Here is a 14,886-nt window from a genome sequence, read left to right on the forward strand (position 1 = left end):
TGCGGATTTTACAGTCAGCTTCCAAACTGGCTGGGACCTGGTTGCGAAAACCTCGGGGTGGGGCCTCTTCCGGGATGCAAGGGCTGATAACCTCCGTGATGCTCTGCCCTGTCAATTAAGCCAGATCCAAAGGATGTGGAGAGAGTGCAGAGAAGAGCAACCAGGATGATTACGGGACTGGAGATTAAAACATATGAAGAACGCTTACAGGAACTGGGCCTGGCTAGTCTAGTGAAGAGAAGGACCAGGGGAGACATGGTACCATATCTCAGGACCTAAAATGGATACCCAGCATCAAAAACGTCATCAAAAAAGCACAACAAAGAATGCTCTTTCTGCGCCAACTGAGAAACCTCAAACTGCCCAAGGAGCTGCTGATACAGTTCTACATTGAGTCTGTCACTTGCACCTCTATAACTGTCTGGTTTGGTTCTGCAACCCAACAAGACAAACACAGATTTCAGAGAATAATTAGAACTGCAGAAAAAACAATTGCTACCAACCTGCCTTCCATTGAGGACCTGTATCCTGCATGAGTCAAAAAGAGGGCTGCGAAAATATTTATAGACCCCTCACATCCTGGACATAAACTGTTTCAACTCCTACCCTCAAAACGACGCTATAGAGCACTGCACACCAGAACAACTAGACACAAGAACAGTTTTTCTGTTTTAGCCATCACTCTGCTAATCAAATAATTTCCTCAACACCGTCAAACTAGTTAATAAGTCTGCATTACTATTAATTTTCTTATCTGTCCTATCACCCATCTCCTCCCACTTATGACTGTATGACTGTAACCTTGTTGCTGGTATCCTTCAGATTTATATTGACTGTTTCCCTATGATTATCATTAAGTGTTGTACCTTATGATTCTTGATGAACGTATCTTTTCTTTTATGTACACCGAGTGTATGCACCAAGACAAATTCCTTGTGTGCCCAATCACACTTGGCCAATAAAGAATTCTATAGCAGTGTTCCAGTATTTGAGGGGCTGCCACAGAGAGGAGGGGGTCAAGCTATTTTCCAAGGCACCTGAAGGCCAAATAAGGAATAATGGATGGAAACTGATCAAGGAGAGATTCAACCTAGGATAAATTATATGACAATGAGAACAATCAATCAATGGAACAGCTGGTCTTCAGAAGTTGTGGGATCTTCATCACTGGAAGCTTTCGAGAAATGGTCAGAAATGGTGTCAGAAATGGTGTAGGCTTGGGGGTGTGTGAACTAGATGACCTACAAGGTCCCTTCCAACTCTGTTATTCTGTTATCATTCTGATGTAATGGGCAGGCAGTCTTAAGCCTCCCTCTGCCAAATCCTCGTCCTAGGAACACCTCTTCTTCAGCACATCCGATTTTTATTGGTGCTCCATTGACCACCAGTTGCAGTTGCTTCGTCATGATTTATGGTCTGAACCACAATGCGATGTATTCACACAGCATGCTTAGCATGAGCCTGGTTTATGATCCACAGTGGGGAAGGACTGGATTGATGCAATACATTTAAAATATAAGCTATTTGGGCTCAATGGCTTTGTTTAATTTGAAGAATTGCCAAACTGGATATTGAATCTTGGGCACTGAAATATCAAGGATTAAAAAAATTTCTCTCTCTCTCCCTCCCTCCCTCCACATAGCTCAGTAATCTGTAATGAGAGTATTTTTTTAATCTAATAACTTGTATTAGAATAGAATAGAATAGAATAGAATTTTTATTGGCCAAGTGTGATTGGACACACAAGGAATTTGTCTTGGTGCATATGCTCTCAGTGTACATAAAAGAAAAGTTACGTTCATCAAGGTACAACATTTACAACACAATTGATGGTCAATATATCAATATAAATCATAAGGATTGCCAGCAACAAATTATAGTCATACAGTCATAAATGGAAAGAGATTGGTGATGGGAACTATGAGATGATTAATAGTAGTGCAGATTCAGTAAATAGTCTGACAGTGTTGATGGAATTATTTGTTTAGCAGAGTGATGGCCTTCGGGGGAAAAAACTGTTCTTGTGTCTAGTTGTTCTGGTGTGCAGTGCTCTATAGCGTCGTTTTGAGGGTAGTAGTTGAAACAGTTTGTGTCCAGGATGCGAGGGGTCTGTAAATATTTTCACGGCCCTCTTCTTGATTCGTGCAGTATACAGGTCCTCAATGGAAGGCAGGTTGGTAGCAATTATTTTTTCTGCAGTTCTAATTATCCTCTGAAGTCTGTGTTTTTCTTGTTGGGTTGCAGAACCGAACCAGACAGTTATAGAGGTGCAAATGACAGACTCAATAATTCCTCTCTCTATATATTATATTATATATTATAGATGAATTATGATTTCTGTTCATTTGTATGGCTGAGGTCTAATGCTGCAATGCTTCACTTGTTTGTGGTGAATGGGAAAATAAACCATCTGAACTCAGTGGGAGTTATTTCTGATTAGATCACCAAAGAACTGCAACTGCAAACTTTTGTTGTTTGACGTCCTTCTTTGGAGATCAACGTAATTTTGAATGAATTAGAATTGCACACCAGATTGGAGAACGGCAGCAGGCAAACCTGCAACTTGATTTTTGATGAAAAAGGTGGAAGTTCTCGGAACTCAGGGAGTTCTCTCTGTGACCATTTCTCCACTACTGATTTAAAGCACAATTCACCTGTTCTTGTCTTGGCCAAAGCAATCCCTTCATAATCTTGGCTAAAACAAAATCATATCTCTTGCCCCTCTCTTGGTTCTCCATTGATGGATTTGATGGGATTCCCCATTGATAGGAATGGTGCCCATTGATAAGATGCACTCTACAGAATGTTTCCTTTCCTTTTGCTGCTTCCCCTCAGCATACAAACAGCCACGTGGAAAACAGCCACCACAAGGGCACTTCAGCACGAACGAGGTGTGCCTGCCCATGACTGCTCATTTCTGTAATTTTGGGATTCACAATATGGCTTCCTTAAGGCTTCTTTGTTGAGCCATCCCCTACGCTTCATTTGGGCATTTCCCAAGATTTGTCTTGGAGGGGAAAAAAGTGAAATGAAATGCATAGGTGGAAACTCTTAATGAATTAAGCTGAAAGGTCTAATTCAGCTGAACAATTCCGAAAGTTGGGAGGAGCATAAGAGGACACACACAAAAGTGAACACAGACCTCGAACCACAGAAAACTCACTACTCCAACAGAGAAACACAATCCACCTTTACCATAAAATAAATGGTAAAAGATCAGAATAGAAGCCACTTCAAACACCTCCCAAGTTACCCACACCTTCCGTCACTTCTCTGCCGCTCTTCGGTCTGGAATACACCCTATTAAAAGGCTTGTCCGGACCGCCAGTCAATACATTTTCGCCAATCTAGAATGCGTTGCGTGCGATTCGATTATTTCCGGAGAAATGCGGCTGCCCTACCCGGCATTGCAAGAACTGAATGAACTAGCCTTGAAGTGGGTTTGTGATAGGAATCGGGATCTAGAGAAACGTCTAAATTTAGACCAAGAAAGTCCTTAAGAAAAGGGAAAGGATTAATAAAGTACTGGTAACTAGAAAGAAGCTCTAGGGAAGAATGGAACGGAAAGGTGACTGGGTTTGTGTCCTATTAGTGCTTCCGAGCAACCCATACGCGTACCGATTCTCCTTGTTAAAGTCAAAATCGCCATATATTTCCTTTTTAAAAAAAAATATCTGTCATCTTGTGAAGTGAGCCATAAAACTTCTACTTTTTACACGATTACCAGATTTCCAAGTTTTGGTTATCCTCGAGTAACCCGCTTCTCTTACCTAGGGTTTTGGCAAATTGCAGTTATCGTAAGCGGAGTAAGGACCAATGAACACCCGGACGGAGGTCATAATTGGGAGTAAGGACCAATGAATCCAACGAGGCTTATTTCTAAATAAAACGCATTGCAAACAGGAAGTTGGATGTAAATTAATACTTTTTTTCCTGAACAATCTGGGAAAAGCCAGTCTTATTGGGTGTGTGGGGGGAGGCAGGGGTCGTGGGGTCTGGAGACGACCTCCCAGTCGCTTCCGTCGAATAGGACTTATTACTGCCCTGGGAAAGGCCGAAAGCAAATAAATTATGCGGCAAACTCCGTAAAAATGAATGTATTTTACAGTTCTCCAATTAACCTCCAGGCCGTCAAAGATTGGATACCTCCATCCTACTGTGGGATGGACTCCCAATTACGTAGCACCTGACAGCGCCTTAAAATGCGAATCCTGAGGTCTTGACGTTAGAAGCGACCGCTTACAGAATCAGCTGACTAGCCTGTCTGCTTTGGGATTTATTGGGAATCCATATTCAAGTATAATAATTCGCGTATAGCATAACGTAATACATCTATGCCATGTGTCTTCTACCTACTTATTAATGTTTATTACTATCAAGTTCTCTGGTGATAACAGATCACTGAGTAGGAAAAGTTTGACAATAACTTTTAAACATCACAAACGGCCCTATTACCCAGCAGTAGAAGTAACAAGAATTGACGTTTGGAAAACGAGTTTGGAGTTTGCAACCCGGTTCCCGGTCCGGTAGCTCAAAATAAAATTCCACTTAGTTTAAATTGGACTCCCTGAACTACTAGACTACGCGCCGAAAGCTAGCCGAAACAGCGGCGTAAATCTGTTAAAGGCAGTCAAAGCTACTCTGGCTTCCATCACCAACATCACTACCGCTCCGTGTGCTGCTGGGATTACTGGAATAGTATACTGAATTATCCAGTATACTTCTTTTTTCCTCCTCGCTTCTTAACCTTATCCGAAAGGGCGGGAAAGTTGAAAAATAGATACCGAAGAAAGCGCAACTTCTGTCCTGTATTTCGGAGTGGTTGATCAAACTAAGTGCAAATCCGCGCTGGATGAATCCAATGGTTCTCCCAACCTCCCACGCCCCCTCCAGCTCTCCTTCGCAGCTCGAGGTGAAAATCCACGCCAGCCTCGCCTCTTCCTCCCCTCCAGGCGGCTTTGCTGCAGCGTCCAGCCGAAAGGATGGGAAGGGATGCTGGCATCCAACTCTCTCTGTCCCTTTGGCAAAGCGGCCCGCGCCGGGAGCTCCGGCCAGCTCTCTCCGCTTGGTAGTTATTTCCGACGAATTCGGGGTTTTAAAACAAAACAAAACAAAACACCGGGAGGGGAAAGAAACAGGAAAAAGGAGAAGAGAGGGAGGGAGGGAAGGAAGGAAAGAAGAAGAGTTTGTAAAAACAAATATGTGACTCAGCGAGGCTGTTTATATTGGGGGCTGCATTTTCCGCCGCTTCGTTTTTCAATTCTCGCCGGACTCCGCTTCGCCCGCCTCCCGTTTCCCCCGCCTTTGCAAAAAAGCAGCGCCCTTTTGCCAGGCGGCGGCGGCGGCGGCGACTGGCCGGCAGGGGGCGCTTGCGAGGGTCCAGCCAGCCGCTGCCACCGCTGCAGTTGTCCTGGTTGGTTCGGCGTCGAGTTAACACAATGTTAAAAAGCGGCCGGGGAGTCCGAGGAGCCCTCAAAGCCCCTGCGCCAGCCGCTCAGAGCCCGCCGAGCCGGGGCTGCTACGAACCGGAGGAGGACTGCGAGAGCATGCAGCTGAGGGCGGCCGCGGCGCTTTGCCTCTGCTGCCTCTGGAGCGCCTGCCGCCTCCGCTACGGGCAGCTGGACGCCGCTGTTGTTCGGCCTCCGGCCGCGGCCATTGACGTGGGGGCGGCCGCACCCGGCCTCTGGAAGTCAAAGCCCGGCGAGCGACCGAACGGGGATGGAGGCGCCTTCGGTAACGGCACGGTGGTTGTGCCGCACGACTACATGTTCGCGCTTTACCGCCGCCTAGCCGGCGGTCAGGATCCACCCCGGCCGGAGGGAGAGAACAACGATGGTGCCCCGGCCAGCCGCCCCAACACCGTCACGGGTTTCGCAGACCAGGCGCGGGCACAGCCGCGAGGTGAGCGAGGGAGCGAACCCACCGCGGGCGGTCCCCCCCTCTCCTCTCCAGAAAAAACGCTCTGCTCTTTGGCCGAGCTCTTCGCCAGAGGGTCGGGTTTGCGCGCAGAGATGTCTCGGGAATGCGTTGCATCCAGACGCGTTGCGCCGGAGTCTCACCTCTTCCTCTTATCCTTCGCCTCCGGGATGGCGAGTTGGATTGGCTGGGTCGGAGTACTTTGATGGAGAAGAGAGGTTTCCCCCCCCCTCCCGCTATTTAAAAGTGCCCTTTCTGTCTAAATTGGGTGGTTTGATTTTTTTTGGGGGGGGGGAACCTCGCGAGCCGTTTTGGTTTAGTTCTGCTTCGGGGTTTTGTTGTAAATGTGGGCGATGAATTTGGGGAGTTGGGGGTAAAGGAAAGCCCCGTCGTCCTGTTGGGAAATAATTAGCCTTGTCCGTTCCCTTTGGCCGCCTTCTCACCAATTCTTTGCTGAGTGTGGAAGTGTTTAGTTTTGCTTTTTTTTTTTTTTAAGAATGAACCATCACAACGAATCCAACTACAAGGAATCGACCCCGCGATACTAAACCTCAGGCAGAAGCTATCTGAAAACTAACTTTTCCCTATTCCTCAAATTACTCCCCAATTAATTGGGTCTAATACAGAAGATCGATAGGATCCTTCTTAATCTAACCCAGACTAACCGTGTCACCCCTTTAGGCTAGAGTCTAGGATTTAATGATTTTTGCAGGATGACTAGTTTTGTGATATAGACTTTGCGACACAAAAAAAAAATGATTTCACGGTTTTCAGGTTCCATACCATAAACGATCTTGAAGCTGAGTTCCTTTAAATATTAATAACCCAAGGAGAAAATTACTGGAGACAGACCGAGCCTTGGCCAAACTGCTGTAATTCGAAGAAAGGGGATATGAAATGCGGTGGTGGCCGCAGAGGACAAATAAACCAACAGCACTGATGTTGTTACCTAGTTTGGTAATGGTAGTCTGCAAGAAAAGCAAGCTCCTGAGAGCAGCGAGGACTCGACCATTAATACTGTTTGTTCTCAGCTTCTGATCACCAAACAACTCAAAGTGTTCCCCTATATGGAGTTTCGGTCCTGGCCCAAAGTCGAATCAAGCCTGCAGATCTCTTTTGAAGAATCTGAGGTTTTGGGGATCAGCGAGGTGCCCGAATGTGGTAATGGCATCACCTTAGAAGTAAAACTGGGCTCAGGTGACCGAATTCCTGGTTTCACGACTGGGAAATCATTCGCTCTTTAGGGAGATCTGGGGGAAAGGAAAAGCAAAGCTGAAGGGGGTTCAAAGACATTGGTATTTATTGATTCAGGGGAAAAAGTGGTTTTCACTGTAACCATTTTGGAGGGGAGGGGTATTGCGATCACATACAAAGTGGGGCAGGCGAGAGGGACTCCCAGCCTCCCCTTTCCCTTCTTGCCCGGGAGGCGGGCGGCTGCACTGAAGCCAACCTGATTCCTGGAGTAGAAGTGGCGAGAGGTTGACTGGCTGGAGCGATGGATGGGGCACGCGCGGGATGGAGTGGGTATCAAACAGGTGAAAGGCCACGGCCACGGTGGGAAGAAGCGAAAGTCGGAGTGAGCAGGTTTAAGAAACTCCTTTCAAATCCCACGACCCGCCACGTCTCTGGTTTATTCGATTGCCGCTTGGGCAGGACTTCTGAGGCTGCTGCCCTCCGTCTCCTGCTCTAGGGGTTCAGCACGCTTTTCCCCGCCCGGGATAACTCCCAGATAGCCTCTGCGCGGCTTTTCCTTCTTCCCGGGACTGGCTTGGCCTGCCTCGACAGCAAAGGGGACACTCCCCCTCTGAGTCAAGACAACAGAGTTCTTCCTCTCTCCCTTGCTTCCGAGGCCCTGCTGGTGCCCTCTCGGGCGAGTGTGCGTGTGTGTGAGAGGGGGGGGGGAGGAAGAGAGGGAGAAAGGGAGGGAGGGAGGAAGAGAGAGAGAGACAGACAGACAGACAGACAGAGACAGAGAGACTTTTGAGAGATGTTTACAGCTGAACTCCTTTGGATCGCTTAAGCTCCGTCGGAGTCCTTCGTGGGAAGAGGGAGGCGGGCAAGGGATGGTTAAGAAAGGGCGGCGCGGCTACCACGCTGCTTGATCTGCCGGTGGCGGCGGGATTCTTGCTCCGCCACCGCTGCCAACCGGGGGGGGGGGAGGTGGGAAGACTTGTCACCTTGACTCGAAACGGCGAGCCAATAGCAAGAGTGCCTCGGAGCGCTGATCCGCGATTGGCCGGTCTCTATAATTAGCCGGAATTGCAACCCAACCGGAGAAGAGCGCTTTCGCAGCCCAAATGAAGGGAGCTCAGGGAGGGAGGGGACAAGTTAAAAGTTGCCCGCTTTGAATTTTCCTCCCCTAAAGGGCTGCGCACCTTTTTTTTTTTTTTTTTTTTGCCTTTTAATTCTGGCTGCCTTACGAACTCGGTTGATTTATTGCTACGCGACTTCGGTGCGAGGTTTTGTTTTTTTTCGGGGGTTGGACGCTGCGGGTGACTGAAAATCACTACGTATCAAAAGACAGAGAAGAAAAGGGTGGAAATGAAAAGAGAAAAGGGGGGGGCGGCGGAATGAGAGATTAAAACTGCAGGAGCAGATAGAACTCTCCGACTGCTTTGAATACTTTCCCGAAGCGTTGTCTTTCTTTTCTTTGGCCTGAAAAGACACCCAGGCCGTAAAAAAATGCTTCACTCGCCCGAACCACTTCTCGTTCCATCCTCTCTTTGTCTGACAAACATTTCTTCTAGTTTCAGCATTCGGCAGGAATGTCTTCCAAATGATTCGTGTTGGATGAAACGCCACGTGAAAACAATAGAAAAGGAGAAGGGAAGGGAAGGGGCCAGCTCACCAATCCTACTGATGAAACTTAGTCGCCCGTTATTGTAACTGAACCAAAGTCAAAGGAGTAACGGGTAGAGAGCGCACTGCCTTGTAAAGGTGTACCGCTGGGAGGGAGAAAGGCACTTTTAAAGCTACAAGCGAGTCCAAAGAATGGTTTAGACAGAGTGACTGTCTCCTAGGTTCTTTCGATTTGTGTTAGGGGAGCAAAGGTTGCCCCCCGCCCAATTAGAGACGAAATGAAAGACCTCAAGTAAGGAGAGCGGAGTTGTCAGATCTCTTTGGGGACGCGGGACACGGTGCGCGCTTGAAATGCCAGCCTTCCACAATGCCGTCTGAGTCACGCGGGATCTGCGCCCACAAATGTCCTAATATTGTGGTGTTTTTTTTCTTCCCTTCAATTATGCCCGATTCTCCAAAACTGCCTGGATAAAGTCCTTGCAGTTTTCTTGGCAAGGTTTTTCACACGCGGTTTGCCATTGCCCTCTTTCCTAGGACTGAGGGAGAGAGGTGACCCAAGGTCACCCAGATGGCTCCGTGCCTAAAATGGGACTAGAACTCCTAGTCTTCCGGTTCTAGCCCAGTGCCTTAATTACTACGTCAAACAGGCTGTTTCCTAATGAGTAGGGTTGGAAAAAGACTGGAGAAGGGGATCTGATCAAAGAGCCCTTGTCATACCGGAACGCGGGGCTGCTCTGCAACCTTTGGTCCCCGCAACTGGAGCAGGTTCCCGATCTGCATCTTCCACATGCTTGGAAAATGCAGATCGGGGACCTGCATTAAAGTGTATTGTAACTGATCATCCTCAGAGAAATATATCGTGCGTAGGCGTGGATTGAAATCTCTGCCAAAAGGATTTTCAGTTTTGTTTATATTTGTATTCACAAACGCAGGTCCTATGAATCTTCAGATGCAGGACCACATCATCCGATAAACTTCGTGTTTGAGTATGTCGGCGAGAAGCCGCCAAGGATAAATTAATGGATTTAGAAAGATGTGTGACTAGAGAATCTAAGATAGGGAGGTTGTGGAGTTGGAGCTGGTTGAATTATTCTTTCGACCTGCTATGATCTTTTGATGTTTTCTTTTTTATTTGTTAATTGTACAGAATCATTAAGGAGTCGAGTGGTCACAAAAATTAAAAGAGGAAAGAATTTTTTTTAATAACATGGTTGATTCAATTACAGGAGGCTCCCTAAATCAAGGGAATGATTTGCGCTATCCTTCTAACAGAAACAGCAGCAGCGCTAGGGGTATTAGCTAGTTTATGTTTTGTCTGTCCTATTTTTTTTTATTTATTTCTAACCACGCGAATGTTTTTCTGTTCGCTGATTTCAGAATAAGCCTCGTTTAATTCAGTGACTCGGACTTACATCATTACTCCCTTCTTTTATCGCTCGGAAAAAACAATAGAAATGGGAGGGAATCACGTCATGTTTAGACTTCGCAGGCTGGCGTACCCTGGCAGGCCTCTTCTGAAGAAGAAGAAAAAAAATCCAAAAACAATAAGCAATCCTTTCTAAAATATTAGAATGTGCCTTTAAGGTTAAGGACAGCCCCTGCAACTACCTACAAATCCCAAAACTCTACCTACCCGATCTTTAAACGGAGAATACATTCATCTCAAGGTCTCCTATTGATGTTGTTAGTTCGCTGCTTAAATAATATTCGGGAGCAGTTGGAGGACGGCAACTCTCATTGAAGGCTGGACAATGAGACTTGTACTCCTGCAAAATACCTGGCCGCACGTCTGTAGGCTAAACTTTTCACCTTAGTCAGCAGTCAGCAATTTATTGTCTGCTCTCCAAACATAAAGCGCAGCAGACGATGGTGAGTTTGGATGAACTGGGAGCAACCCCCGAAAGAAAGTCGGGGTGTTTTAGAGGGCGCATCAAAGGAAGCTTCAGTGGATCGACCTGCAGGGGAAGAATACCAGGGCAGGTTTGATTTGAGTTTTGTTTCCGATGCCGCAGAAGTAGGAGTCGAGATTTCCGGAGTCCTGGTTGCTTTGAGATGCCCCGGAGGCCTCCTAAGGCCGTCGTTACTGAAGACACGGCCTAGGATGCTTGCTTAGGGATAGTTCAGCATCTGAACCAAAGGTGCTTTTTCAAGAGGCAACTGGACTTTCAGCTGCCTCTTGGGGGACAAAAAAGCACCTTTGGGACTACCAGGATATGGATGGTTGAGAATCTCCACAGAACTGCAGCGTGATGCCGCTTGAATAGGAACGGCGGAGGCTTTATACCGCCCCAAGGGCGGCTGGGCGACGATGGGCATCGCCGGTCTGGCCGACCGAAGTTGAGACAGCCGTCTGCCGGCTTCTCCGATCTGTGCGCCGAGCTCGGCCGCGGGTGCAGAGAAGGCAGGAGACGCTACTCTGGGAGCGCTGGGCGAGCGGAATAATAGCCTGTAAAGCTCCGAAGGGCTCTGGTTCGTTCTTTGCTGCTGCCCCCGCCGCCTTCTCCCCTTTTCTCTCGGGATGGCCGTTGCTTGCAAGGAAAGGAGATTCCGAAGAGCCAAGCAGGAAAGCCTCTTTCGCAATTCATCGAGTTCAATGGAGGATGCGAGGATCAGACACAGGACACCCCGTTTCAGATCTGTTCAGCTCGCCAAGTTGGCGATCCCACGAAGTATGGGAATCGCCGTTCCCAGAATTCCCAGCCAGCAGGCCCAAGTCATCCACCCATCCCCAATACACCGGGAGGCTCATAGATTGGGGAAGGAAGATACTGATTCTGATCAGCACTCAGACCTGCAAGATTTTCCGTGGCTATTTGCTCCAGCGGTTCTTATGCTGGCTCCCTGTTCAGGGTGGCAGAAACTGATTTGATTGCTCTTTTAGAATGGAATAGAATAGAATAGAATTTTTATTGGCCAAGTGTGATTGGACACACAAGGAATTTGTCTTGGTGCATATGCTCTCAGTCTTTCTTTTGTTGGGAAGAAAGAAAAATGATAAGGGACTTCTCCCAGAAGCATCCAGTTGGCCACTGCAAGTGGCCAGCATTGTCATCTTTCAATCAATCCATTAACAAGCCCCACAATTAATGAGTGCAGTGGGCCCCATCCTCCAGCTATGAAAGATCCAGTCCCTTTGAAACCCAGCGGCTTCATGGGCCTATGTAACTATGGCTATGTTGAAGGAATTTGCCATTATCTCCTCCCAGAATCCACCCTCTCTCTCCCCCTCCCCACTTTTCTGATGGTCTCTCCCACAAATACTAACCAAATCTGACCCTACTTAGCTTCAGAGGTAAACTAAGGTCAAGTAATACCGCCAGGTACTGCTGAACTACAATTCCCAGCAGCGCTAATTAGGATATTTCAAGTGAGCCCTCTGAGAACTATAGCTCAGCAACATTTGGAAGGCCAGAAGTTCCTTGCTTCACTGCTCACCTTACTTGGCCATGGGTGATTCATTTTATCCAGCATTTGGGGAGGTGGCTGAGGGAACCACATCCTACAGTACTGTTGAGAAAGCCCCTGCGAGAATCTTTTTTTCCTTGTTTCATTTATTTTGCCTCTTCCTTCCCTTTATTTATTTTAATGTTAGGATGTATATTTATTGTCTCATCTGGTTACTTTAATTAATCCCAGGAAAAGTTCATGTCTGGTTTCTAAACGGAGCTGAGATAGGAAGGGGATTCAGATGGGTCATCCCCATAAGGGATTAACTCACTCAACACTATTCTCTTCCTCCACCTTCTCTGCTGGAGCATTTAAATAAAGAAAACGTGCAAGTAGGCACACATGTGAACAAATAAAATGATCCTTGACAGACCAGGGAAATGTTTAACTTGGCTCATAGCAATGGAGAGGGTGGGTAGTGTGGGAAGAAAAACATGGGCCCATTTCTCTCCCCCCCCCCCATTCCCCACTTGGGCTGGGAAATAAATGCAGATGCTTGTTGTACAGTTCTTTCAGTGTCTCTTGGGTGGAAGATTTTTGGTGGACCATTTTTATGGACAGATCTTCTCCATCTGAACTTTTGAAAATTAGATAAGATTTCAGCTCCCAAATTATCTTCCTCCCTGTATATACGTTTCAAAGCGTTTTGAACTCCATGTTTTCCATGTTGTGTTGAGACATTCTGCACATTGCTGAAAAGCACCAATTTTAATGTAATTTCAGGAGGCTTTATGGGAGAACAGTGGATTCAACTTATTTTACAACAGGCAGTGTAGTCCGAGTATCTTTGTAGATAAGCAACAAGTCCAGCTTCTGGATTGATGGGGGTTCTTATGGGGGTGGGGAAAACAGAATTTGGGGCCCCAAAGCTTATCCAAACCGCAGCTGTGTCCAATTGGTCCGAAAAACTGGTGGGAATAAAGCAGGGAGCAGGGAAAGTAGATAGCCAAGCTGGCACTTAAAGCCTTGGTAGACCAGACAGGCAGGCAATCCCTTTTGGTACAGAGCCAGGGGGAACGGAGCCGCCCTGCTCTTCGGGCTCAGCAAGGCAGCTTTCCACCCATCCATTTCTCTTCTCTTCCAGACGACTCTTCTTGGGAGGCCGGGCAGCAATACCTCTTCGACATCTCGACCCTGGCGGAGGCGGACGAAATCGTAGGGGCCGAATTGAGGATCTTGCGGAAAGCCGCCGAAAACAGGAGCTTGGCAACGTCCCCGGAAGGGATGCTCCATCGCCTGCTGATCTCTATTTGCCCCGATCAAACAGAAGACCGGGAGCCGGGCCTTTTGGACTCCAGAGCGGGAGATCTTTTGGGCTCCGGCGATGCTACGCCCCAGTGGGAAGTCTTCGACGTCTGGGCAGCCTTGAGGCCCTGGGCCGAGCCAGGCGGCCGTCCCCGGCGCCCGCCCGCGCTCTGCTTTTGGCTAAGAATCGTCTCGGCCCAGACCGGGAAGCTCTTGTCTCCCCGGCAGCTGGGTTTCGGCCGGGAGCACCCATCGCAGCCCCACGAGAGGGCCCTGCTGGTGGTCTTTTCTCGCACCAAGCGGAAAGACAACCTCTTCAAGGAGATCCGCGAGAAGATCCGGACCCTGAGCGGCGGCGGCGGCGGCGGCGGCGGCGGCGGCTCCGAGCTCCCGCCGGGGTCCCACGAATTAAGAAGCCAAGGCGCTCTGGCCCAACAGAAGCGGCGGAGGCGGCGGACGGCGTTGGCGGGGCGGGCCGCCGGCGGCCGAAACCAGAGCAGAAAAATAAGGAGCCGGTGCAGCCGCAAAGCGCTGCACGTCAACTTCAAGGAGCTGGGCTGGGACGACTGGATAATCGCGCCCCTGGATTACGAGGCGTACCACTGCGACGGCGTGTGCGATTTCCCGCTGCGCTCCCACTTGGAGCCGACCAACCACGCCATCATTCAGACGCTCATGAACTCCATGGCGCCCGAGTCCACCCCGCCCAGCTGCTGCGTGCCGTCCAAACTCAGCCCCATCAGCATCCTCTACACCGACTCCGGCAACAACGTGGTTTACAAACAGTACGAGGACATGGTGGTGGAGAGTTGCGGCTGCAGGTAACAGCGGCGGCCACGTGGGAGCCTCGTCTTCTCTCTCTCTCTCTGCGTCTGCCCCAGCCTCTCCCCTGGCGGGCGCGGTTCCCACCGAGCAGGCGCAGCCTTCGGAAACCCAGCGGCCTTCGGGTTTGGGGCCTACCCAAGGCTCCCGCCGCAGCTTTCCTTGCTGGGAGAGGCGAGGCGGTCGGCTTCAGCGGTTCTGGCCGGAGGCGCGACCGTCTCAGAACTGAGCGACGGGGTTTGCTGCCTCTCTCGCACTCCGACCGCTTCCGAGGTTTGGGATTTAAAAAAAAAAAGGCCACCGAACCGGCACTTTATAAAGAAACGGGGCGAAGGTTCTCCGGGAAGGCTTTGTCTTTTTTTTTCGCCTGCCCTGGAGGTTAGCTGACTTTAACAAGTGTCTGTCTTAGTCGTTTTTCCGACTTTGCTGATCTTTGGCGAAGCAGCCCCGACATATATGTGTCTTGTGTGACGCACATACATACAGATACAATATCCACACATTCACGCACAGGCACCCTATGCTTTCTTTCTGGTTCTGAAGTGTAATTCTGAAGGCCCGCCATTCCGCAGAGGTCAGGCTGGCAGGCTGATGAGATTTAGGTTTCCCTGATCTTTGGCGAAGCAGTTGCAACATGTATGAAGCACACGCCTAAAC

At 48.7% G+C, this 14,886-nt stretch overlaps 1 protein-coding gene across 1 annotated transcript; it reads left to right on the forward strand.

Moving 5' to 3' along the window:
• Positions 1–5,438: 5,438 nt before the first annotated feature.
• On the forward strand, positions 5,439–14,251 carry GDF7 (growth differentiation factor 7). Its single transcript, XM_058179273.1, has 2 exons — positions 5,439–5,901; positions 13,247–14,251. Exons 1-2 carry the CDS (start codon positions 5,439–5,441, stop codon positions 14,230–14,232), a joined length of 1,449 nt encoding a protein of 482 aa, XP_058035256.1. The 3' UTR covers positions 14,233–14,251.
• Positions 14,252–14,886: the final 635 nt, after the last annotated feature.

The sequence above is a fragment of the Ahaetulla prasina genome, chromosome 1 (genome assembly GCF_028640845.1).
Source record: "Ahaetulla prasina isolate Xishuangbanna chromosome 1, ASM2864084v1, whole genome shotgun sequence".
Lineage (NCBI taxonomy): Eukaryota > Metazoa > Chordata > Lepidosauria > Squamata > Colubridae > Ahaetulla > Ahaetulla prasina.

Coding starts and splice junctions, on each gene's coding strand:
- GDF7 (XM_058179273.1), top strand. CDS start 5,439: ATGTTAAAAAGCGGCCGGGGAGTCCGAGGAGCCCTCAAAGCCCCTGCG. Junction 5,902..13,246: donor GGCGCGGGCACAGCCGCGAG/GTGAGCGAGGGA, acceptor CTTCTCTTCCAG/ACGACTCTTCTTGGGAGGCC.